The 27,093-nt window shown below is 48.6% G+C and overlaps 1 protein-coding gene across 4 annotated transcripts in view; it reads right to left on the bottom strand.

Moving 5' to 3' along the window:
- Positions 1 to 2,109: 2,109 nt before the first annotated feature.
- LOC146056227 (uncharacterized) overlaps positions 2,110 to 27,093 on the bottom strand; it is a 97,123-nt gene continuing 72,139 nt past the window's right edge. For all 4 annotated transcript variants that reach the window (XM_083168357.1, XM_083168356.1, XM_083168358.1 and 1 more), the window contains one exon: positions 2,110 to 2,962. In XM_083168357.1, coding sequence (XP_083024483.1) covers positions 2,158 to 2,962 — 805 coding nt within the window. In that variant the 3' untranslated portion in view covers positions 2,110 to 2,157. The remainder of the gene's footprint in view (positions 2,963 to 27,093) is intronic.

Below are 27,093 nucleotides of genomic sequence, written 5' to 3'. Positions count from 1 at the left end.
GCATCAAATGCCACTGAAAACCGTTCAATGTCCATCCAATTTAGATTCTGTTGATCTAAGCATCGAATAGAAAAATAGACCCCATAAAAAATAAATATTGGGGGGTGAATAATTCAGAAAGAGAACAGGGCTTTGATATCAACCCTTGTTTAGATAAAACAAAACCCCATCAAACATTTGCTCCATCAGAGGTGTGGTGGTGGTGGGGGGGGGGGAGGGGGGACACCACGGGCTGCTACACCTCTATGATAATAATAATTATAATAACAACACTGCAGGATGCTCCCCCTGTATAATAATAACAGGACACCACAGGCTGCTTCCCCTGTATAATAATAACAGGACACCACAGGCTGCTTCCCCTGTATAATAAAAACAGGACACTACAGGCTGCTCCAACTGTATAATAATAGGACACCACAGGCTGCTCCAACTGTATAATAATAGGACACCACAGGCTGCTCCAACTGTGTCTCCAGTAATCTAACGCTGCTAGCTACTGTAGTGATGAGAACACTGGGACAGCATGAGGTGACAGTGACACAGGGAACAGAGCAGGGAACCGAGATGCGGTGCCCCATGCACAGCGCACATGAGGAGGAGTGTTGGCTAATCCTGTTTTGCACCAGAACAAAGCTGCCTGACCCTGGATAGGCTGATCTCCTGCTAGCAGCACTTCCCACATAGCCAAGACTGCCCACTGCCTGCTGTTCGCCACTGCCCACCTCACCCTGCAGAGAAGGAGCTTTCCTGACTTCTTCCATCTGTCCCTCTTCATGGGCCAGCAGATCCTGTTGTGGAGTATGCAGGAAACGCTGCAGAGCCGACCAGGAGCCGCCGCTGATGCTGGAGACGGATGTGAGGCGATGAAGCTCCGTCTCCAAGACAGGCTTCCGCCATTACCGATAGTGCAGCGGGAGGCTGTCCAGGAATTTCCAGTCACCTGAATTCCGTGAGAATCCCGGAATCTGGGTGACTGGAAAAGCCTACTGGAGGGTTGCCACCAAATCCAGGAGAATCCCGGAAATCCGGGAGAGGTGATAACCCTAAGTACAGTACAGATGGGGCAGGTCCCATCCTTGCTGGCGGGTCGCCAGAACGTCCGCGCTGGCGACCTGCCAGCAGCCACGCCAGCGAGGAGACTGAGACGCACGTGCGTCTCACGCGCACGCGCGTCTCAGTCTCCGTCGCTAGCGTGACGGAAACCCTGTCCGTCTCCGCCTCAGGGAGACGGACAGGGTTAGGGGGGGGTGCGGGCAGGCGGCGGGGACCCCGGGTTACCGCCGGCAAGCCGGCGGGGACCCGGGGGAACGGATGGAAGCGCCGTCGGAAGGGGACGCGCGCGCCTCTCGTGCGCGCGCGTCCCCTTCTCACCATTGCCATGGCGGGGATGGCGGCTGGCGACGCCAGCGCCATCCCCTGCCAAGATGGGACAAGACCCATCTGTACTTCACAGGAGAATGCTTTGCAGGTCTCAAAATTACAAGTGAAATAATTATCTTCACCTGTGGATCTTTTCCAATCTGTTAGTGAGTAATGTGCACCTGTTAGGTGGTCTGGAAAATGGGATCTGTGTGTGGTCCTGGGGGGGCAACTTTAAGAACCACTGCATTAGGTTGACAAATACAAAATAGTTGACTGATAAAAGGGCCGACAGTGGTTAAGGTTGAAAGGTACATACTGTAATTTGTTTCCATTTTTTGGGGTCAAATCTTGTATGATTGGTAATATGTGACCACCATCATTAGAAACATATACCCTGGTGGGTTTGCTTCGCTCGTTACCCTCTGCTCCCCCAGGTTATGATTTCCAATTGTAGTAATTGTGGAAAGCAAAACCTAAATTTGGGACAACATGGGGAAAAAAAAGCAAAAAACATTCAGTATATCAACCATTCATGTGTTGACCGTTGTCATGTGACCTTGTCCCCTGTAATCTCTGTTATCTATATTGTGTTAGCCTATTGACTATATTGACGTATACACGGTCCATCATTTGGATTACCAGTGAGAGCAGGTGATGATTACTCGCATGTTTTGTTAAACTCATAACGGGAAACTTGCATGTGATTTATATTTTATTATAAATAACTGAATCATATGCAGCAGATTGGGAAAAGTTCTTCAAAAATAAAGTACAATTTTGGATGACCATTCGTCAGGATTGGTTGCGTGTGGTTCGGTTGTATGTTTTTTGTTTGTTGTCTGCAGTGATTGGAGGAGAGTTACTGGTTTCCAGAGAGACTTTTCCCTTATCCGACGTGACTTGTGATGCCTGTGAGCTGGAAGATTCTCTGGAAACTTTCTTATAGGTGCTTTGTAAAATGACAGGGATGGAGGTAATGGTCTGTACCGAGCGGCTTGTAACTTTTTTATTGTCCTCTATGGATTTTTTATACATGAGGTATGCCTTCTCTAAATCATCTCTCTCTTGCTGGGTCTCCTGCAGAAGCTGGGAGAGCTGGCTGTTCTTGTTTGACAGATCCCAAACCTTGCTTTCCATGCCCCCAAGCTGAGCCTGCAGTTCAGCTTTCTGCTTCTGAGTCTTCACAATGACCGGGACCATTTCTCGGAGCTGCACGGAGAGCATTTGGTTTTCGGCCCTTATTTGGGAACACTGGTCTTCCTTCTCGTGCAGCTCCTTGATGATATCCTTGGTCATCTTGCCTCTGAATTTGGGGTTCCCCTCCAGACCCAAGTCCACCCGGAGTTTCTTCACTGTTCTATGCAGAGCTTTGTTCTCATTGGTCAGCTCTTTCAGCTTGGCTTTCAGTTCCTGGATCTGGCTGCGTGATGAGACTTCAAGACATTTCAGTTTGTCCCTGGATGACTCCTCCCTGCGGAGGGCGTCCTCCCTTTCCTTCTGGCACCTCTGCACAAAGTGACTGACTTCATAAGAGGACATGTAGGACCTTACCGGAGGATAACGGGGGGTGTCGAGGAGTCTCACCTCAGATGAGGTTCTGCAAGAGAAATCACAGTCATTGACCAGATGAAATATGAAGACCTACAATGTCAAAGCTGTTATAAGTCATTATCATTCATCATTATCATACCAATAGGTCTACCCCAAAAGGTTGACATGCAATATGTCGGCATGAAAAGGGGTAGACACATGACATGAGTTTTTTGTGTATTGTTTTCAAACCAACTTGTTCACTTAATTCATAAAAGGAAAAAATAATAGTCCCCGAAACATGGAAAGCAAAGCGAGTCCTACAAGGGTACGCCTTAAAATAATTGGGTGTCCGTGTCGACAATTGCCGACATTGACAGCCCAAAAATAGGGAAACCTCATGTCTACCTTTTCATGTGTCTACCTTTTTCCAAGTCAAACTGTTGACCCTGTCCACCTTTCCCATGTCGACCTTTTTACACTGTTGGCGTATTGAGTGTCAACCTTTTGGATAGACCATGTGGGGGGAAATTTATTCTCTATTTCACATGGGATGTTGCTATGGGCAACGAATCACATACCATCTATTATCTTCTAGAATATGCTAAATAAATATATTCTGAGTGGTTGCCCATAGCAACATCCTATGTGAAGTAGAACTTACTAAATTCCCCGCTGCCTATCTAATAATACACACCCGGGCCCACGTGTTACATGTGCTGGGATTTACCTACAATGTACAGTACCTCTGGGCCTGCTCAGTGTAGTGTGGTATACAATGGACTGAAGGCAGGGGCGGATTGGGAAATAAAACCAGCCCGGGAAATATCTCGCAGCAGCCCTAAACGGGGGGGGGGGGGGGGGGGCTGGCGGCGAGTGATGTTGCGCGCCGTAGGCGCGGCCAATTTTTTGGGGCGTGGCCTATCGGTGTGGGGCGTGGCCTATTTCACCATGCCCCATGCAGAATAGGCGCATGCGTACAGCATCTATTCTGCAGCCTGTGTGGCGGGGGTGACAGGGGGTCTCCCAACTGTCCCCCCCCCCCCCCCCCGTGCCATGGGACACTGAGTATGGGCCACCTCCCTTGAACATATTATGCACCATAACAAGAGGGCCCTTTTTTCTATTGAAAAACCTGCACACCTTATGCCACACAGTATAAGCCAATATTCACATTATGACACATGGAATGATCCAAAATTCACAAAATGCCACACAGAATGAGTTAAAAAAAACACATTATGCAGCACCCTACATTACATTATGCATCATAACAGTATGCGCTAAAGTTCACATTATGCAACGGAATGAGAAGACACAGGGTGAGGTTGGTGCAGGGTGAGAGGGGGTGGTGATGAAGGGTGAGAGTAGAGTGGCAGGGTGGAAGAGGATGCAGGGAGGGAGGGGGGACGGAGGATGGCATAGAATGCTGGGAGGGGGAATGCAAGGTGGCCTAGGACGTAGGGAGGGAGGACGTACGCAGGGTGGCACAGGACGCAGAGTGTGAGGGCGTCATGGTGGCACAGGATGCAGGGTAGGAGGGGGTAGGAGGGGGAATGCAGAGGATGCAGGGAGGGGAGTCACAAAGTGGTGGAGGATGCAGGTAGGATGCAGATGCCGCACACCGTGATGCCCATTATACATTTGCCGCACACCGTGATGCCCATTATACATTTGCCGCACACCGTGATGCCCATTATACATATGCCGCACACCGTGATGCCCATTATACATATGCCCCACCCCATGATGCCCATTATACATATGCCGCTCACCGTGCTGCCCCACCCCATGATGCCCATTATACATATGCCGCTCACCGTGATGCCCATTATACATATGCCGCACACCGTGATGCCCATTATACATATGCCGCACACCGTGATGCCCATTATACATATGCCGCACACCGTGATGCCCATTATACATATGCCGCACACCGTGATGCCCATTATACATATGCCGCACACCGTGATGCCCATTATACATATGCCCCACACTGTGATGCCCATTATACACATGCCGCACACCATGATGCTCCATTATACATATGCCGCACACAACGTGATGCCCATTATACATATGCCACACAGTGATGCCCATTATACATATGCCGCACACCGTGATGCCCATTATACATATGCCGCACACCGTGATGCCCATTATACATATGCCGCACACCGTGATGCTCCATTATACATATGCCGCACACCGTGATGCCCATTATACATATGCCGCACACCGTGATGCCCATTATACATATGCCGCACACCCTGATGCCCATTATACTTATGCCACACACCGTGATACCCATTATACACATGCCGCACACCATGATGCTCCATTATACATATGCCGCACACAACGTGATGCCCATTATACATATGCCACACAGTGATGCCCATTATAATATGCCGCACATCGTGATGCCCATTATACATATGCCGCACACCGTGATGCCCATTATACATATGCCGCACACCGTGGTGCCCATTATACTTATGCCACACACCGTGATACCCATTATACACATGCCGCACACCATGATGCTCCATTATACATATGCCGCACACAACGTGATGCCCATTATACATATGCCACACAGTGATGCCCATTATACATATGCCGCACACCGTGATGCCCATTATACATATGCCGCACACCGTGATGCCCATTATACATATGCCGCACACCGTGATGCTCCATTATACATATGCCCCACACCGTGATGCTCCATTATACATATGCCGCACACCGTGATGCCCATTATACATATGCCGCACACCCTGATGCCCATTATACATATGCCGCACACCGTGATGCCCATTATACATATGCCGCACACCCTGATGCCCATTATACATATGCCGCACACCGTGATGCCCATTATACATATGCCGCACACCCAGATGCCCATTATACTTATGCCACACACTGTGATACCCATTATACACATGCCGCACACCATGATGCTCCATTATACATATGCCGCACACAACGTGATGCCCATTATACATATGCCACACAGTGATGCCCATTATACATATGCCGCACATCGTGATGCCCATTATACATATGCCGCACACCGTGATGCCCATTATACATATGCCGCACACCGTGGTGCCCATTATACTTATGCCACACACCGTGATACCCATTATACACATGCCGCACACCATGATGCTCCATTATACATATGCCGCACACAACGTGATGCCCATTATACATATGCCACACAGTGATGCCCATTATACATATGCCGCACACCGTGATGCCCATTATACATATGCCGCACACCGTGATGCCCATTATACATATGCCACACACCGTGATGCTCCATTATACATATGCCCCACACCGTGATGCTCCATTATACATATGCCGCACACCGTGATGCCCATTATGCATATGCCGCACACCCTGATGCCCATTATACATATGCCGCACACCCTGATGCCCATTATACATATGCCGCACACCCTGATGCCCATTATACATATGCCGCACACCGTGATGCCCATTATACATATGCCGCACACCGTGATGCTCCATTATACATATGCCCATTATAAATATGCCCATTATACATATGCCCCACAATGTGATGCTCCATTATGCATATGCCCCACACATGATGCCCATTATACATATGCCGCACACCGTGATGCCCATTATACATATGCCGCACACCCTGATTCCCATTATACATATGCCGCACACCGTGATGCCCATTATACATATGCCACACACCGTGATGGGTTGCCAGCCAATAGCAGCACACATATACATGACACCCCCCCTCCCTACACATATGAACATGTCACCCCCCCACACAAACACACACATATTAACATGTTACACAGTACACACACCCCTCCCTAGCACATTAACATATAATGCCCATCCCCAGCCCACATTACATACCTGGCTGGCTTGCTGTAGAACTGCTCCTGGCTCTGCCCATGCCTGGCTGGCTCTTCCAGTGTATGGCTGTGGCTGCCAGGCTGCTTCTGCTGCTGCTATAGGGTGGATAGTAGAAGGGTGGGCGCGCTGCACAGTGCACACTACTCATTAATTCAGCCGCCCATCCTGTTTTGAAAAAAACTTGCGCTGCATGCTGGGGAGGGATCAATTCAACACAGCATCACAGATGCTCAGAGGGGCCGCGGGAGCTGCTGCGTGCGGCCGCGCATGCGCACCAGCGCTCCCGTGGCCAGTATTACTACTGCTGCACGGGATGAGGCTGGCCGCGGCCATCTTAGTTGTGGGCAAAAGTGCCGTGGGGATAGCGGTCGGGTGGTCCGCGGCCCAGCCGGGGGGACGAGCGGCCGCTACATGGCTGAAATGGGCCGGCCCACCGGGAAATAGCCCGGTTTCCCGGTGGGCCAATCCGCCCATGACTGAAGGGCATTATAGTGTTACACAATATAAACTGACGAACTGTAATATGGCACAATATGAAGTGTAAGCAGTATATCATAATATGAACTGGGGACACTGTATGGCATAATATGAACTGGGGACACTGTATGGCATAATATGAATTGGGGACACTGTATGGCATGATATGAATTGGGGACACTGTTTGGCATAATATGAACTGGGGACACTGTATGGCATAATATGAACTGGGGACACTGTATGGCATGATATGAATTGGAAAAGGTGTGGAATAATGTGTACTGGCAGCCGTACAATGTGACTTCATGTGAACTAGGCCATTACAATGGGGCATAACATTAAATAGGGCACTACTATAGTGCAGAAAAGGAAATAGGGCACTATTAACTAGGGCAGTGGTTCCCAACCTTTTTTTCTCTCCCGTACCCCTTGTTTAGGCTTTTCATTTATAAGTACCCCTCCTCTCAATTTGAAATGTCCACAGTACTTATGAGTGGAAGTGAGCAGTATGCGTGTCCTAATATTAAGGAGTAGCCGTGGACTAGTATATGGTCAGGAATCGGGTCCCTCTTTGTCTGGCCGCTGGCTGTGTATTGTCTCCAGAGTTCCTGCTAACGCCTGTAGGATTAATGCTTCTTCCACCCATGTCAGTGCGGGGCGGATGTTCACAGGTAGCTCTCAGTGAATTGCTGGTTGGGCAAAAGCACGAGGAGACGCTGATGATGCTGCAGATGGAACTGGAAATGACACAACGTGGCTTGTTTCCATGTCATTGGCAGACTTCTTTTACCATTGGGAGACTTTTTCTTCTTCCGCCATTACCAATATTATTTCCAAGTACCCCCAACTGGTCTGCAGAGTACCCCCAGGGGTACTAGTACTCCAGGTTGGGAACCACTGAACTAGGGCACTACTATAGTTCAGAAAAGGATCTAGTGCACTACTATGGGGCATAAGGGGCAGACTAGATGGGCCAAGTGGTTTTTATCTGCTGTCAAATACTATGTTTCTATAACATTAACTAGGGCACTATTATAGTTCAGAAAAGGAACTACAGTAGGGCACTAACATAGTTCAGAAAATGAACTAGGGTACTATTATGGGGTATATAAATAACCACTGATGCAGAGTGGTGTCTCTATACAAGCACTGGGACAGGGGCCCCTTCAAAATGTTTCTATAGGGCCCACTAGTTTCTGGCTATGACTGTGGTTTGATGGATAGCTATACTCTAGCACAGTGTTCTTCAAACTAGTTCAAGACCCCTGACAGCTCAGACTGCTAATAATGAATACACCTGTGCATCAGCTAGGAGACTGGGTAAACCCTGACCAGTATATTGACTGTTCAATTGAACCACCCGTCCACCGACTGCAGAAATTGGAGGTTGACAGCGCAACTGGAAGGACCCTTGTAAATGCCCACCCAGTTGTGACATCAGCCAAGACTGATCAGGCAGCATGTACGCAGAACACACTGCCCAATCCTACTGCAGATACATGACTGGTCTTCAGATATATCTATAGGTGTGTACTCAGCCTGGGGGATCCTGAGAACTGAGTCGGAGAAGCACAACTCTAACATATAGTATATGTGTTGCTATATACATGTATATAAACAGAATACACAGACAAATAAGCCACTGCTTTATTAAATCTATCTATATATTCTAGGAAAGTAGTCATGCCCACAGAGGAGAAGCAGGTGGGAAGTGTTGGGGTGATGCTGGGCTAATTTTGTCATTAGGGCCCACACCTTGTGGGGAATTTACTTTATTTTAGATGTCCTAGTATACATCTGGTATACAATACAGAGACCATTACTTTGTGTCTGGTATTCTTGTATACAATACAGAGACCAATACGCTATGTCCTTTGTCGGGATTTCGTCGGTCGGGATTCAGGCGTCGGGATTTTGACCGCCGGGATTCCGACCTCCGGGATTTCATATCAATCCCGTCTGGTATTCTTGTATACAATACAGAACCCATTACTTCCCGTGTGCTATTCTAGTATACAATACAGAAATCATTACTATATGCCTGGCAGTGTAGTATACAAGAGTAGTGTACATAAGAGCCCATTGTCTGAAGCCTAACATGCATTATGGTTTGAGAGGTATACCGTCCCTGTCAAACACCCAACCTGACACTGTCCTCAGAGCAGGTTGATTACCGTATATGCAATACAGTTGTATTGCAGTAAAGTCCATTGCCTGGAGCCTTAATCTTATATACAATACATTGCACATTCCCTTAATCTTAATATTACAGTACATTGCCTGCAGGATAATATGTAATAGAGAGCCCACTGACTGGAGGAAAATATTAAATACAGTGCTCATTGCCTGTAGGATAATATGCAATACAGTGCCCACTGCCTGGAGGATAATATGCAATACAGTGCCCACTGCCTGGAGGATAATATACTGTACAATACAGTGCCCACTGCCTGGAGGATAATATGCAATACAGTGCCCACTGCCTGGAGGATAATATACTGTACAATACAGTGCCCGCTGCCTGTAGGATAATATACTGTACAATACAGTGCCCGCTGCCTGGATGATAATATGCAATTCAGTGCCCACTGCCTGGATGATAATCTACTGTACAATACAGTGCCCGCTGCCTGGATGATAATATGCAACACAGAGCCCACTGCCTGAAGTATAATATGGAATACAGAGCCCACTGTCTGGAGGCCAATATACAATACAGTGCTTATTGCCTGGACACTAATATTGGTACATGCTCATTGCCTGGAGGTTGATATGCCATACAGAGCACCCTGCATGCAGTCTAGCTTACAGTACGTAAACGTGGAATAGAGGTTTATGTTGGTTTCTGCAAGATGCATATGATTTATGTTATATGCAGCAAGTCCAATCGGCAACTCTGACCCAATGCACGCGGGGCCACACATCGGGTCAGAGAGTGGATGTCAAACAAATGCGATTTGGTACAATTTCACATGATTTCCCATCCCAATCCATTGGAATCATGTAACATTGAGACAAAATTACATCTTTGTATGGGGCCACAGAGCAGGATCATATACACGCCACATTTGCAGAGGTGTAAGCATCCCGAAATGTGCATGGCTCTGCAGACATGCACAAATACGGTATTTCCCCTGCTATCTTTCTTTTTTCTTTTTCTGAGGGGGGGGGGGGGTGTTATTTACATTATTTCATTCAACTTTAAAGAAAACACCTGGAAGAACAAGAGAGCAATGTGGTATATTCTCAGTTAATGGCAGAGAAGAATCACTGGGTCTGAGGTGTGTCCCACAATTAGCGTTTGCAGCCGGCTTCTCCTCAGTTATGTGAGACATAATACACACACAGAGCAATGTGCACTAATACCTGAGGGTCCATGCAGAGCGAACAGCAAAATGGAAGAAAATTATACCTAAAGTCAACACAGCAAAAATGTTGATACAAGCAATGGGTCAACACAGAAAACATTGACACATAAAAAGGTCGACATGAATTTTTCAGGGTGTCTTGGTGTTAATGTTGACACCTGAGCACGCGGACTCGTGGTCAGGTAGTGTACTGGCATGTTTCAGGCCATGTGCCTTGTCTCACTGTGCTCGGTACTTTAACGATCCCAATCCGAGTCCACGTGGATGGAAAAAAAATATTTTAAAGATCATGTGAAACGTGTCATGTGTTCATGACATTTTGCCCATGTCCACCATTTGTATATTGCCCATAATTGACAACTTATTGACTGTCGATCTAAATGTTGCCTGTCAGCCAGGGGCGGATTTAGGGGTCAAGCCGCCCCTAGGCACAACTTTTTTGGCCTCTCCCCCCCCCCCCCTTATTAGGCGTGAGGGGGGCTGGGGAAAAGATGGGGGTAGATAGAGGGAAAGAGAGACAAGAGAAAGAGGAAGAGAGAGGTCGGGCAGGTGGAGAAAGCACAGAAGAGATGAAAGAAAAATAGAGAAGAGGGCTGGGGAGACAGAAAGAGAGCGCGCAAGTGTTTGGAACACACATTACATATGTCCACCACACCCACCCCCCCCTCCCCTTCAGTACCAGCTTCACTGTGCCGCCCCTCTCTTCCCCTTCTGTATAGGTGGTACTACAGTGTACCTGAAAGCCATGGCAGCACAGGGTCGGCCGGGGTCGCACATGGTCGCCGCTCCTTCACTGGCTCTGGCAGCTCAGCTTTTCTCCCTCTCATCAGTGCTGGCGGGGGAGGATGGAACGGCGCATAAGGTGCTGGAGGGAGGATCGCAGGACTGAAGTGACGACGTTGGAGTACAATGGGATCGTGGCTCACTGGATCTGGTAGGTCCCTCTCACCAGCGCCGGCGGGGGGAGCATGGGACGGTGGCGGCAGGACCATGACTTCAGCTGCGGTGCTGGAGGGGGGAGAGCGAGACTGAGGAGGTGCCGCTGGGCAATGCCCTGCAGCAGGGTCTGCGTGGGACTGGGGCAGTGCTGGAGGGGGTTGCAGAGGACTCAATATACTGCCCCCATCTGCTGGAGGTCTTTCACTCACCAGCCCATGTGAGAGGAGCATGGGCTGGTGAGAGGGACTGCATCTGCGATGCTGAAGGAGGGAGCGCGGGACTGCATTGCCCGCAGCACGCATTGTATTGGAATTTTTTTTTTTTAAAAGGGTGCAAGGGAGGGATGGCTAGCTGCCGCCCATAACAGGTGCCGCCCCTTGGCCCGTGCCTCATCGGACTGAGGAGAGACGCAGAGATGTTTCATCGGCTCCTTTCTTGGCTCCTGATTGGCTGCTAGGCGGCCAATAGAACCATTCTGAGGAGAGGTGCAGAAGATGAAACATCTCTGCGTCTCTCCTCAGTCCGATGCGGGGAGCTGCTGGAATCGCCGGCATTTGGCAGAAGACCTGGACTACTTCGGAACGAAGAGGACAGATCTTCGCAGGAGGAGCTTGGTGAGTAGGATTTCCTTCCAAAGGTCCCCCATGGATTTCTTCAGATCCAGGACCCCAGACTCTTCAGCCCTGGAGCCCCGGAACCAAGGCTCCGGACTCTGCAGCCCCGGACCCAGGAACCAAGGCACTGGACCATGGAGCCCTGGACCACCGGACCCAGGGACCTACCGATGGGCTCAAGATAGGTAAGTATCAGTATGTGTGGGCTTTGGATGTATTAAAGTTTTATTTTTATTGTGTCTGTGTGTGTGTTTATTTGACTATTTTTATTACTGTGGAACTACAAGTGCCAGTGGGCCCTTTAAAGCCCCGCATGCTGGGACTTGTGGTTCTCCAAGTCCCAGCTTGCGGGGGAGGCTTGCTGGTACTCATAGTTCCACAGTATTAAACAATAGTTTATTTTATTTTTTTACACAGAATCAGCCCCGTGACCACCGCTCCAGGGTTACCGGGGACAGCACCAGGCTTCAGCCTGGTCAGGTAAGTCCTGGAGGGGGGGGCGCGTTATTGGGGGGTCCCCACTCCCCCGGGACCCCTGGCCAGGCTGACTGGTCGGTAGGGTTAATGCTTTGGCCGGGGGGACTTGTACAAAAAGTCTCCCCCCGGCTGTGGCATTACCCTGCTGGTTGGTTTGGCCTGGGGCTGGTTCTTAAAATACGAGGGACCCCTACTCATTTTGTCCCCCGTATTTTGGGAACCAGCCCCGGACCTGGAGCTGGTTGTAAAAAATCGGGGAACCCCTATTTGCCGGGTTTCCTGATTTTTTTATTACCAGCCCTGGCTCTTTCAGCCTGGTTACGGCTGTGGGGGGGACCCCACGCCGATTTTTTTATTTATTTTTCTATTTTTTTTTACACATTGCAGCCTGCACGGATTTGACTGATCCGTGCAGACTGCCTGCACGAATTCGTATTAGTGGCCATATATACGGCCGTTAAAACGAATCAATACAACATCGGGGATTACAAAGCAGTCGTATTTGACTGCTTTGTAAATTCCCCTCCGGAACATGACTTTGCATACGGCTGAAACAGTCATATGCAGTCATAGTGATTCGTATTAAGAATACGAATACGATTTTTTGTATAAAACCAATGATAAAGCCGCTGAGTCGGCGAAACGTGTCAGGTGTCTTTTTACCCCCATCTTTGGACTGTTCCAGACCAGCCTTGGACCAAATTGGATTGACCTAACCGTGGACATATAACACCTCTAAGGACCCCAGCACCATCTTTGGGAGTGCCAACTCCGGTGTCTCCCCTACTCTGGATGGTGTCTCGGCCCTAATACCAACTTGGGCCTTGAGTCCCAGGGAGAGCAACTTACACCCCAGCATGTCTACAGGTGGACGGTAATCCCTACCCAATTGTCTTTGCATCTGCACTTTATATGGTCCCAGGCATAATAGGAATGGACAGCCTCGCATTGTGATCCCATTTTCTCCCCCCCCCCCAAACTTTTTATCGTACCAGCACAATTTGGTCACTTTATGAATAAAATGAATCATTGCTTTTAATTGTACAATCAGTCCAATCCTTTACTAATTATAATTTTTATGGTATTTTAAATATTCCATTTAAAGCGCTGCTATACCCCTTTTTTTTCTCTTTGCCTAGTTCGGGCCTAACTAACCCGATTTAAACCAGCAGCTGCTAGTGACTCAACCCAGGTCACAGCGCCACCTTTACCACCTTCCTCCCCTGTGGCGGAATACCTTCTCCTTATTACAGAGAGTGCCTCACAGTGCCTGCCAGAACCGACTCCCCACACTCTACATCGTCATGTAGTCACAGACACATATATTCAGTTACAGATACACGTTACCATTACACAGACACCTATACTCTAACACATATACAGATGCCTACACAGTGTAATTACACAGACACAATATCATTGAATGTTCTTCGTAAGTTACAGTGACAGTATTGGCAGCTCCTCATTCCTGTGTCTCTCCGTGGGCAAAAATACACTGCAAGAATCCTTTTTAAGGAGTCAGGGCCAGTGACACACACCCCCAGAGATCCCCTACTACAACCACCATTCTCTCAGTGAGACTGCCCCTCCTCGTCTGGGAGGCAGAGCCTCTGACTGTCTCAGAGTCTTACCGGGAAGTACAAGAGGCAGGAGGAGGCGGCGCTATTCTGCCTGGTGATCATCATGCTGCCACAATGGTGGGCCTATTTTATGTGGAGGCCTGGAGCTGCAGCTCCATCCGCCCCATTGTTAGTCTGGCCCTGATGCTGTGTACAGGAGTCGTATCCTTATACGTAGTATGCAACAGTAATACACCGTATACACATATTGCCACAGTAAAGCACCTTACACATATGGCACATTTTATTAATCCACTGATTCAAATAATTCCCCCATACACAAACTGCTTCCTACACATTACTTATGCCCTTATACACAGAATGCACCTTACACATATGCCCCACATGATTAATGCCCATATACACATAAGGCCTTTTACACACATATGCCCCACATTATTTATGCCCTTATTCACATAATGCACCTTACACATACTGTATGTCCCCCATTTTTAATGCCCTTATACATATAATGAAACATAATGTCCTTTACATATGCCCCTCATTATTCAATGCTCCTTTATACATAATGCCCCACATAATCTCTTACTTTTGCCCCATATTATTAATTGCCCTTATGCATATAATGCACCTTCCCACACATCCCCACTGTTTGCTCCCCTGCTCTTACTTAGCAGCAGCCGGGATCCAACTTCCAGACAGGTGGCACACGGCACCTACATTCCTCCTGGCTACTACCCTCCCGCCTCTGGCTTTCTCCCATCTGCCCAGTCCATGCCCAGGGAGCTACTACTTACCCGGCTCTGGGCATGGCTCTTGGGTGTCCCTTTGAAACACATAGCAGAGGCTCGCACGGGGTTGGGAGCAGCCTATGCCAGACATGCGGGGAGGAGGGCTGAGATGCGGAAATCCGTGCACCCGGTCCGACAGGGAAGAAAGCCTTGCGAAGCTCCGGCATGCACCCGCCAGGGTGTGGGGGTCCGTGCTGCCGCCACTGGGTTGGGAAGGAGGGTTTGCAATGTTCCGTTATGCACACACCAGGAGAGGGAGAAGGTGTGCGGGTCCGTGCATCCGCCGGGTGGGGAAGAGGGGGTGGGTGTGGAAGTCCGTGCACCTGCCGAGTGGGGAAAGGGGGATGCAGAGGGTGCTGCTGCACTGACCGGCATAGGCAGCAGAGAGTCTGAGTGACAGGGGCGTGCTATAATAAAGGCAGAAAGCACCCCCCTGTAACTGAGGCACCGCTATATAGGTTTTTTAAATGTGATTTTGCAGCCTGCTGCTTGGCCCCGCCCCTGTTTCTGGAACCTGAACATTATCAGCTCCCAGTGCCGCCGAAACCAATAAAAATATAATAATTATGGCATAAAAATGAATAGAATAATATTAAGCATTTACTTATGACACACAATGTGTCATAAGTATTTTCTTTTATTATGTTTATCATTATTGATTATCATTAATGACAGGGGAGGCACTGCCTCCCCTGCCTGCACATCCCCGACGTTGCCTTACTTTAAGGGGGGCAGGTGGCAGCGGAATGGAGGCAGGCTGCGAGTGTGATGCCGGAGGGAGGTCAGTGTGTCACTAGACTGTGCAGCCGGGAGAAGTCGGGCGGCGAGCGGGTTCGGTGCTGCGGCCTGCGTTGCAGCTCCGATGTCACAACTTGCTTGCCGTCCAACCTCTCCCGGCCGCACACAGTCATGCCTAACCTGGTCACAGCGGCAGGCGAGTTCAGCGAAGAAAGAAAGGTAGAGAGTAAGTAAGTTCTGTGCGTCTGGGCAGCCTATGGTGGGTACATCCAACAAGGGTGACCCTGGACCCCCAAGAAACAGTGGAAAAAGTGACAAAAGATGGCATGTTCCCTCCACCGGCGCCCTTGTGAATGTAAAATACGTCCCTAGATATATAGGAACGGTCCTCTTCTCCAAATACTGGCTAGAATATAGATATATATAACCATACGTTCCTCCTGTCCCAATAGCTTCGCCTCTTCTCCCAAATCGACTGCTTATTTGGATAGTGGAACACCAATCCTCACAACCATAGATCATTTATCTCGGTCCGGATGAGACCCCAAAATAAATGTAGAAAAGATACATATGGTGCAATACCACTTTTATTGATATACGACAAACATGTGATGTGATAGTACAAGAAAAGAAAATATAAGTACCGGATGGAATGGAGAATCGGAATAGAATCAGTTCTCAAAAACGCTTGAAATACAAAAGGATGATTGTCCGGAATCCGCAGGGCCGGTGCAAGGCACCGGAGCGCCCCAGGCGAGTCGGGGTGGGGGCGCCCCGGTGGCGGGGGGAGGGGGGATGGTACCTGTGTAAAAAGGTTGCGCCCCGGCGTCCCTGCAGTGCTGCTGGAGCAGTCAGGGGTGTCAGTGCCGCAGGGGTACCTGCGGCGCCGTCATGTGTATAAAGCTGGCTGCGGACGGCGGGGTCCCTGTAGTGAATAGAAAATAACTAGCGCTTCCCGCACCGCCGCGCGCATAGCGCTAGTTATTTTCTATTCACTACAGGGACCCCGCCGGCCGCAGCCAGCGTTATACACATGACGGAGCCGCAGGTACCCCTGCGGCACGGACACCCCTGACCGTTCCAGCAGCACTGCAGGGACGCCGGGGCGCAAGTTTTTTACACAGTTCGCTGGGGGTGAGTGGCGAACTGCCGCCTTCCAGGTGCCGGCGCCCTAGGCAAATGCCTAGAGCTGCCTAGTGGTGGCGCTGGCCCTGGGAATCCGTCATCCAAAGTTCACTGCGGTCGGTAAAAGAAGTTCAGATCCAATTCAGGGTTACACAAATAAACACCAAAGACCTCCGTTCAGCAAAGAACCTCCAGTTGTAGAGAGCGGCGGCGGTGCGGGGGGGCGTGTTCGGTTGGCTGCACAGTGTGACACCCAGCGTGACCTCTGACCACATCACGCTGCGCGTCTGAGCTGCACAGCCGGCACAGGACTCAGAGCAGCCAGGCAGCGTCTGAGCAAGTGCTCAGACGCTGCCCAGCATTAGACTAATCCCGAAATATTGGGAAATATTGGGGCCAAATCCCGGGATCCCGCTGATCCCGATCCCGGGATTGGCTACCCTAGTCACGGGCCTGGCTAATAATTTACAAGGGCCTATTATGAGAAGTGGAGGAGGTGAGGCCAATGCCATGTAGAACCCGTACACTATAAGCACCAATGTCTTCCTAAACACATCAAAATACAAACATGATTTTTGGCCCACATGATGATGGGCCTACTTTATGTGTAGGCCTGGAGCTGCAGCTCCATCTGGCCCTGTATAACCAAAATTCTCTGCACTACATCACTACACTATATACCCCCTGTACGCCGCACTACAACACTACACTATATACCCCGCACTACATGGTATGAAAACACATCCCCTTACATGTCCCGCTGCTGGAGAAATCCTTCGATGGTTGGCGACCATCTAATGATTTCTGCAGGGCTCACATATATAGTCAGTGGAGACTGAGTTATATTTAAGGGCTTCCGGCCGAAGACAGGGCGAGTGGCTGACATCATGTGACGTCAGCCACCTGCTCCCGGCAACGTCCATGAAACGCTGGGCGTTCCCATGGCGCATAGCCGCCGCCACTCACTCCCCCCCCCTCCCCCCACGCTGACAGTGCTGATTATGCGTATGTGCAGGGTACCACCATCGGTCCCCCATGCGAACATGCGAGGGACCGAATTCACTAGAATCAGGCCCTATATACCCACTATACTCTGTTATTTAAAGTTATTGGAATCTATGGGACACATTCGGGCACCTGTCAGGACCTATGGGGCTCTGCAGGATGAGGCTGATCTGTTGTGTTTTATTGGACTAAGTGACTTTTAGGGGAAAATGTACTAAGATGTGAATTCTACTGAAGATGCATACCTCCCAACTGTCCTGATTTACACCAAACTGTCACTTTTCTCAGGACGGTCCCACGTCACACCCGGGGCCTGCAGTGTACCACTGTGGGGCCACAGTTAGCAGTCTCCCCTGCCACACTAATTTACACTGTGCGCATACACAGGTATCAGAGGGACAGGGGTGTCCACCAGCTCACATAGGGCAGTATTCAATGAGGATAATTCGCCCTGTTTCACTGCGTATTTGTGCTATTTTCGCATTGGAAGGTGATTTTTTGGGTCAGAAAGTGATGACATCATCACACACCTCAATAGGTGATCTACCTGGTTGACTTTCAGACCTCCAGCTTGTTTCACAGAAGAAGCGCAGCCCACTACACGCTGCCGGCAATTCAGCCGCTTCACGCTGATTAAGCGTATCGCAGTACAGGCTCACCCGCCGGCTCACCGCCCAGCTGAAGTGCAGCTTCCCCCCTCGCTGCCGGCAATCAGCTGCTTTCATCCAGCCACTCTCCACGCTACATCAGTAGAGTCGGGGCTCCACACAGAGTAGAGCGTCTCACCAACTGTCCGACTCACTCCTTCACCGCCGTGGTCAGTGCGGTGAATCCGTATCTGACTACAGGCAGGCTACACCGGCGAGCAGCCGAGAGGAGTGCAAGTCACATCAGGAAAGGAGCTACCATCCTCCAACAACTGGGACCGCTCGCAGGATACCCCCACATACTAGCACGAAGCAAGTGCTATCTTCAAGGGTGAGCAATAAAATTAAAACCTGCGACCTATATTTGTAAATTAAATTACCACTTGACTGTGTATGAACTGGACATTCTTCCCCATTTATCACCACAATTACCACCCTCTATTCATGGTTATATAACCTTATTAAAACAAGCTACCTTGCTGCAAGTCTGCCACAATTGGCTAAAGATATATATTTTTTCCTACCTTAAGGGATCCCCTTTCATGAGATATTTTAGTGTCATTTTATTGATTGTTTGTATGTATTAAATGTATGTATATGTATTGATATATTTTTCCATATAAAAATTATAAATATAACAGTGTGTCCAGCATTCATTCATCTTCTCTCAGCCAATCAGTGTGTTTCCAAATTTTTCTAACCAGCAGCGCAATCCACTTCAACCCCCCCCCCCCTTCTATTCATATTAAATTTCGCCCTTGGTTTCTGCTTATCAGCACTGCTGGCAGCAAAACAGAACATGTCTTATGGCCACTACTGACAAGTCTCACCAACTTCAAATGTGCACTTATCCCTCACCTTTTCTTCAAAGATTTCCATCCCTCCTCCTAAAACTCTGCTTTCCGACGGATGAAGTGTGTCATGCAGTTGTGGAACTAGAAATGTTGCGCCCCCCCCCCCCTCAAAAATCTCTGCCCCCGCCCCATACATTTAGTATAATTTGATATACCTAAAATATCATTGCAAGGGGTTTTATGATCATTGATGGGATTTAAATGCTTGTTAACAGGGTTGGTTTGCACGCCATTGCTAGGGTTTTCATACTCATTTCCGGATGTATATACACAGTATGTATATATTAATTCCGGGTAGCGATATACGCTACCCAGTAGGACCTCTAGCATCTATCCATCTGTCCAGTAGGACCTCTATAGCATCTGTCTCCTAAAAGGCAGCGGACATTTTGGGAGGGACATTTTCAGTAGATTACACATGGATGGCCAGACCCATTGGAATCCGCAGAGACCATGCACGGCTTGGGCTGCAGTGCCATTGTTTCACCATTGGCGCCATGTATGCAAATCGCTTGCCAATAATAATAATAAGAAATATCTAATAAATAAAAACACAGATATATAGATTTGGCAGAAAAAAAAGAGCTATTACTTATTTAAGTTTATATTTAAGAGAAAGTATGGTGGCAAAGAAAGGAAGCAAAGAAAGTGTGCAGGACGCAAAGCTAGTGTGTAACCAACACAGATTGCCCGGCCTGAAGCAGAGAAGGAATAACATCTTTCAGATAATAATGTGTTACAGGAACATAACCCCAAGTTATATGGGAAACAAAGACGTAATATGAGGTTCCCAAATGGGCCCCATCGAAAAATTCCAGTAAGGCAGCAGAGATAGTCTGCATGCTATTCAGTGTCTCTGAGAGCACAGGCATTTAGCAGTAACAACTATAAGATAAGAACCACTTGGTCATCTACTCTGCCCCTTTTTTAAACATGTTACCTCAAACCAAATTTGTCCCTTATTTATTTGTAAGGATATCAATATACCTTTCCCAAGCATGTTTAAATTGTACTACTGTATTTGCCTCTACCACCTCTGATGGGAGGCTGTTCCATTTATCCACTACCCTTTCTGTGAAGTAACTCTTCCTCACATTACCCCTGAATCTTCCTCCCTCTAGTTTCAGTGCATGTCCTCGTGTTCTGCTGCTCCTCTTCCTGTGAAGAATGTCTCCCACCTGTACCTTGTTTAAACCCTTGATATATTTGAAAGTTTCTATCATGTCCTCTCTTTCCCTTCTCTGCTCTAAAGTATACATATTAAGATATTTTAGTCTTTTCTGGTACGTTTTGTGATGTAGCCCATGCACCATTTTAGTTGCCCTTCTTTGTACAGTCTCTAATGTATTTATATCCTTCTGGAGATATGGCCTCCAGAACGGAACACAATACTCTAGATGAGGTCGTACGAATGACCTATACAGTGGCATTATTACTTCTTTCTTTCTACTGCTGATACCTCTCCCTATGCAACCAAGCATCTGACTTGCCTTCTTCATTGCTTTGTTACATGACATAGGATATCGCAGTGCCTGACTTATTACATAGAGTGTTGCAGTGCCCACCTTATTACAGTGTCGCAGTGCCTGCCTTATTACACAGAGTGTTGCAGTGCCTGCCTTATTACACAGTGTCGCAGTGCCCGCCTTATTACACAGAGTGTCACAGTGCCCGCCTTATTACACAGAGCATCGCAGTGCCCGCCTTATTACACAAAGTGTTGCAGTGCCCACCTTATTACAGAGTGACACTGTGCCAGCCTTATTACAGTGTTGCAGTGCCCACCTTATCACACAGAGAACATTGTAGTGCCCACCCCTTTACACAGAGCGACGCAGTGCCTACCTTATTACAGTGTCGCAGTGCCCGCCTTATTACACAGTGTCGCAGTGCCCGCCTTATTACACAGTGTTGCAGTGCCCGCCTTATTACAGTGTCGCAGTGCCCGCCTTATTACAGAGAGAGACACTGTGCCCTCTTTATTAAATATTGACACAGTGCCTGCCTTATTACACAGAGAGCATTGCAGTGCCCGCCTTATTACACAGAAAGCATTGCAGTGCCCGCTTTATTACACAGAGAGCATTGCAGTGCCCGCCTTATTACACAGAGAGCATTGCAGTGCCCACCTTATTACACAGAGAGCATTGCAGTGCCCGCCTTATTACACAGAGAGCATTGCAGTGCCCGCCTTATTACACAGAGAGCATTGCAGTGCCCGCCTTATTACACAGAGAGCATTGCAGTGCCCGCCTTATTACACAGAGAGCATTGCAGTGCCCGCCTTATTACACAGAGAGCATTGCAGTGCCCGCCTTATTACACAGAGAGCATTGCAGTGCCCGCCTTATTACACAGAGAGCATTGCAGTGCCCGCCTTATTACACAGAGAGCATAGCAGTGCCCGCCTTATTACACAGAGAGCATTGCAGTGCCCGCCTTATTACACAGAGCATTGCAGTGCCCGCCTTATTACACAGAGAGCATTGCAGTGCCCGCCTTATTACACAGAGAGCATTGCAGTGCCCGCCTTATTACACAGAGAGCATTGCAGTGCCCGCCTTATTACACAGAGAGCATTGCAGTGCCCGCCTTATTACACAGAGAGCATTGCAGTGCCCGCCTTATTACACAGAGAGCATTGCAGTGCCCGCCTTATTACACAGAGAGCATTTCAGTGCCCGCCTTATTACACAGAGAGCATTGCAGTGCCCACCTTATTACACAGAGAGCATTGCAGTGCCCGCCTTATTACACAGAGAGCATTGCAGTGCCCGCCTTATTACACAGAGAGCATTGCAGTGCCCGCCTTATTACACAGAGAGCATTGCAGTGCCCGCCTTATTACACAGAGAGCATTGCAGTGCCCGCCTTATTACACAGAGAGCATTGCAGTGCCCGCCTTATTACACAGAGAGCATTGCAGTGCCCGCCTTATTACACAGAGAGCATTGCAGTGCCCACCTTATTACACAGAGAGCATTGCAGTGCCCGCCTTATTACACAGAGAGCATTGCAGTGCCCGCCTTATTACACAGAGAGCATTGCAGTGCCCACCTTATTACACAGAGAGCATTGCAGTGCCCGCCTTATTACACAGAGAGCATTGCAGTGCCCGCCTTATTACACAGAGAGCATTGCAGTGCCCGCCTTATTACACAGAGAGCATTGCAGTGCCCGCCTTATTACACAGAGAGCATTGCAGTGCCCGCCTTATTACACAGAGAGCATTTCAGTGCCCGCCTTATTACACAGAGAGCATTGCAGTGCCCGCCTTATTACACAGAGAGCATTGCAGTGCCCGCCTTATTACACAGAGAGCATTGCAGTGCCCGCCTTATTACACAGAAAGCATTGCAGTGCCCGCCTTATTACACAGAGAGCATTGCAGTGCCCGCCTTATTACACAGAGAGCATTGCAGTGCCCACCTTATTACACAGAGAGCATTGCAGTGCCCGCCTTATTACACAGAGTGCATTGCAGTGCCCGCCTTATTACACAGAGAGCATTGCAGTGCCCGCCTTATTACACAGAGAGCATTTCAGTGCCCGCCTTATTACACAGAGAGCATTGCAGTGCCCGCCTTATTACACAGAGCATTGCAGTGCCCGCCTTATTACACAGAGAGCATTGCAGTGCCCGCCTTATTACACAGAGAGCATTGCAGTGCCCGCCTTATTACACAGAGAGCATTGCAGTGCCCGCCTTATTACACAGAGAGCATTGCAGTGCCCGCCTTATTACACAGAAAGCATTGCAGTGCCCGCCTTATTACACAGAGAGCATTGCAGTGCCCGCCTTATTACACAGAGAGCATTGCAGTGCCCACCTTATTACACAGAGAGCATTGCAGTGCCCGCCTTATTACACAGAGAGCATTGCAGTGCCCGCCTTATTACACAGAGTGACACAGTGCCCGCCTTATTACACAGAGAGCATTGCAGTGCCTGCCTTATTACACAGAGGCAGACACAGAAGCGACCCCCCACCTTCCCCCCCACCATTTATTTGCTCATATGCAGCTAAAGAATACCGATTTCCCATAGGGATCAATGTTAAAAACGGTGATTGACCGCGATTTTAATGTTAAATGCCTCAATGCCCGCGATTTGGCCATAGGAATCAATGTTAAATGGGCCACAGAGCCCTAATAGTCACCGTGAACTCTGAAATGGCCACCGAGGCCCGAAGCGTGGCGAGCGCAGCGAGCCCCGCGTGGGGACGCCGATACCTTCACAGGTGTCCGCTTTTCTCCACGGACACCTGTGAAGCCCGCGAGGAGACGCGTATAACTGTGAAGGTATCCGCGTCCCCTCGCCACGCTTCGGGCCTCGGTGGCTCGCTGCGCTCGCCACACTATTCTATTCTCAACTCCACGTCGACGTGGATAGTAGGGCAAGAAAAGGTCGGAGGACGCGTACCGCCGCCCCTCGCGGGCTCGCTGCGCTCGCCAAGCTTTGGGTTCACGTTGATCGTGGGGTGGCGTTAACAATTGTGGGGGCCATTTCAGAGTTCACGGTGACTATTAGGGCTCTGTGGCCCATTTAACATTGTTTCCTATGTAAAAATCGCGGGCATTGAGCCATTGAACACTAAAATCGCGGTCAATCTGATTTTTAACATTGGTCCCTATGGGAAATCGCGGCCATCGCGGGCATCGCGTCGCACCCGATTTTTAGTGCATTCGATGGTCGCGATGGCCGCCCTTCTAGGTAAAGAGTACCGATATATCTATTAGTGTGTACCCAGCTTTAGATGCTTCTGTGCTCAGCTGTCAGTGCATCTGTGTGTTCTGTATGTACATGGCATGGCAACAAGCATGTACTGTACAGCATAGTTGCCTACCCTCCTGCAATCTGCAGGAAACTCCCTGAAATACTGTAGCAGCAATCTCCCTCATTAGTCTAGCAATCTCCCTCATTTCACCTAACCCCCGCAAGGGGACTCAGACGCACGGCGCCATATTGGCGTACTGTATAATACTTACATTCCCTTAGGGAGTCCAGCAGTTGGGGGTCCCGACGGACCAGGTCGCTCCATCTGCGCTGGAGGGCCCTCACTGGTCTCTCCCTCCTGAAGCGCACCCTGATGGCTTGGCTAGCCTCCTGGTATGCCTCCACCACCTCTGTGTAGGTCACCAGGGGCCTGTCCCGCCAAGCAACCAGGATGAGGAGCTCTCCGCGCCTGAAGGGCCTCGCTCTCCTCGCTCTGCGTGGTGCAGCCATCTTTTATTATCTTGATAATAAAAATGGCGCCCTGATCACGTGCGTCCTGTGCGGAACAAGCATCGCATTCTGCGCGCCTGCCATTGAGTAGTTTATCACATAAAAATGATCACGTGCGACATGGCAATCAGTTCCTACAGTAACTGTGAATTTACTGTACTGTACATGCTTGTCTTAAAAACATGACAGGTACTGTACAGCACAGCAATGTATACAGTAGCAGCTGAATGACCACTGAAAAACTGTACAGTACAGTACTTCTGTAGTTTCACGGCGCCACTATGGCGCCGTGCGTCTGAGTCCCCTTGCGGGGCTCGGTGGCTCGCTACGCTCGCCACGCTATTTAAAATCAACTCCATGCCAACATGGATAGTGGGGTTATGAACTAACCATGTTGGCATGGTGTTAAGTTACAGTACTTTTTTTGACATATTTTGTGGCGAGCGTAAAACCTGTGAAACTACAGACATTGTATCACTTCAACGAGCTTACTAAATCTACAGTTCCACTGTATACTGTACATGACTGTAACCGTACTGTGTGCAAAAGTAAAATGATCCCTATACGAATCAGTAACTTACTGTGAATGTCATAACACCAAAATGTGGCCACCGTTAGAACATACTGTATACTGAGACGCATTAGCGTCCGTGCCGCTCCAGTATAGTACCAGTATAGTACCAGTACAGACGCTCAAGCGCCCATGCAAATTTAGACGCCAAGAAAGCCTTATTGGTAACCGGAATTTTTTATGTGTGTTAAAACTACAATACTGTACTAACCAAAGGCCAGCACCTTTCAACAAAACCATAGAGACGTACAATACAGTACAGTATAATTTAATGTAATGATTGTGTACGCAATGCAATGTAATTTTATTTATTAGTGTGTACACTATCTATAGAACAGTACAGCTTGCTGGACACAGCACAATAGTAGTAAAGTACTTTACTGTAGTACCCTGCCATAATAACAACTCAGACGCAAAAGCATCTCATTACTGGAACGTCTGTGCAACTGGGTCGCAAGAGCGTCCGTCAGAGACGCTCCTTCGTGTTAAACAAATGCAGCGCCTCTCCGCCCGCATCAGCATGATCCTCTCCTTCAAAGAGATGGGATCATGCTCGTGCCGGTGGTGTGAGAGAGGCGCTGACTAGGCTTGCCAGGGACAATAAATTATTTAATGTAGTTCCTGCGCTTCATGCACGCGCTGCAGCATAAATTTTACGCATGCGCAAAGAGGTTTTCAAAAGTGACATCTGGTGGATGATCACTGGTATTGCACTCATCCGGAGACGCCACGGCGAATCGCCAAGCATTTAAAATGTATTGCGATGGCGGGCGCCATGGCGAGCTGGCGAAACTCTCGCCATAGGTAGCCAAGATGGGACCTGCCCCATCTGTATCATTTTAGTGACTATTTGGTATTATTATACACTGCGTGTGCATGTGATAGATAGTAGATTGTGGGCCAGATGCAACAGCCAGTCAATCAGCTCCTAAATTCAATGTCACAGACAAAAAATGTTAGGCAACATCTGATTGGTTGGTTGTTTATTACTCTCCATTTTATTACTTTTGAAGCTTAGTGCATCTGGCCCACAATCTACTACCTATTCCAGGTCACCCAGCAGGTGCATTGTGTATCAGCAACGGTCACATTTCAAAAATCCACAGGTGACCTGGAATATGAAAGCTGTTAGGGGGACTGGGGGCTGAGGTTGGGAATCACTGCTCTAAAATGAGCTATATATAGAAGTAACTGGTAATAAATAAAATAGGAATATAAATGAATGTTTCTAAGAATTTTTTTTATAATAGAAGTGACAAACATAACCAAATATGTACCTCTATATATATATATAAATTGTAATCTAATCAGTCTGCTTATAAAAATGTCCCCCCACCATAATTTAGGAAATCCCTATTAAATCCAATGCTAATATCACACATTCCCCCCAATTGATATAACATATACAACTTGTATGTAGTGCACAGCTATAACTGGGTAATGCCACAGCACAGCACTTGCTGCTTTGGCTGTTATCATGGCAACCAAGCTGTTTACTTTCCACCCTCTGCTGCAAAAGTGGCAGTTGGTAGTCAGATGACAGTTGGTAGCTATAGATGTGGAGGAGAGCTACAGGCAAGATCGCTACGTGGATGAGGACGGCTTTGCAGAGAGAAAACATGAAGAAGACGGCAATGAAGACTTCGATGTGGAGCATGGCCATGCGGAGGATGACCAGGTGGAGTTTGGCCATGCGGTGGAAGGCCAAGTGGAGTTTTGGCATGCAGAAAAGGACGGTGACGAGGAGGAAGGCAGCCACAAGGAGAAAGAAGATCTGCAGGAGGACATCACCCTGCTCAGAGACCAGCGCGGTAAGAAAGAAGAGAGAAGACCCACAAGCAGATGCAGACCGAAGAAGTAAG

This window comes from Crinia signifera, unplaced genomic scaffold, assembly GCF_055691185.1.
Source record: "Crinia signifera unplaced genomic scaffold, ASM5569118v1 HAP2_SCAFFOLD_76, whole genome shotgun sequence".
NCBI classification, from domain to species: domain Eukaryota; kingdom Metazoa; phylum Chordata; class Amphibia; order Anura; family Myobatrachidae; genus Crinia; species Crinia signifera.
The sequence above is the reverse complement of the archived record's forward strand: the minus strand, read 5'-3'. Positions and strand labels throughout refer to the sequence as shown.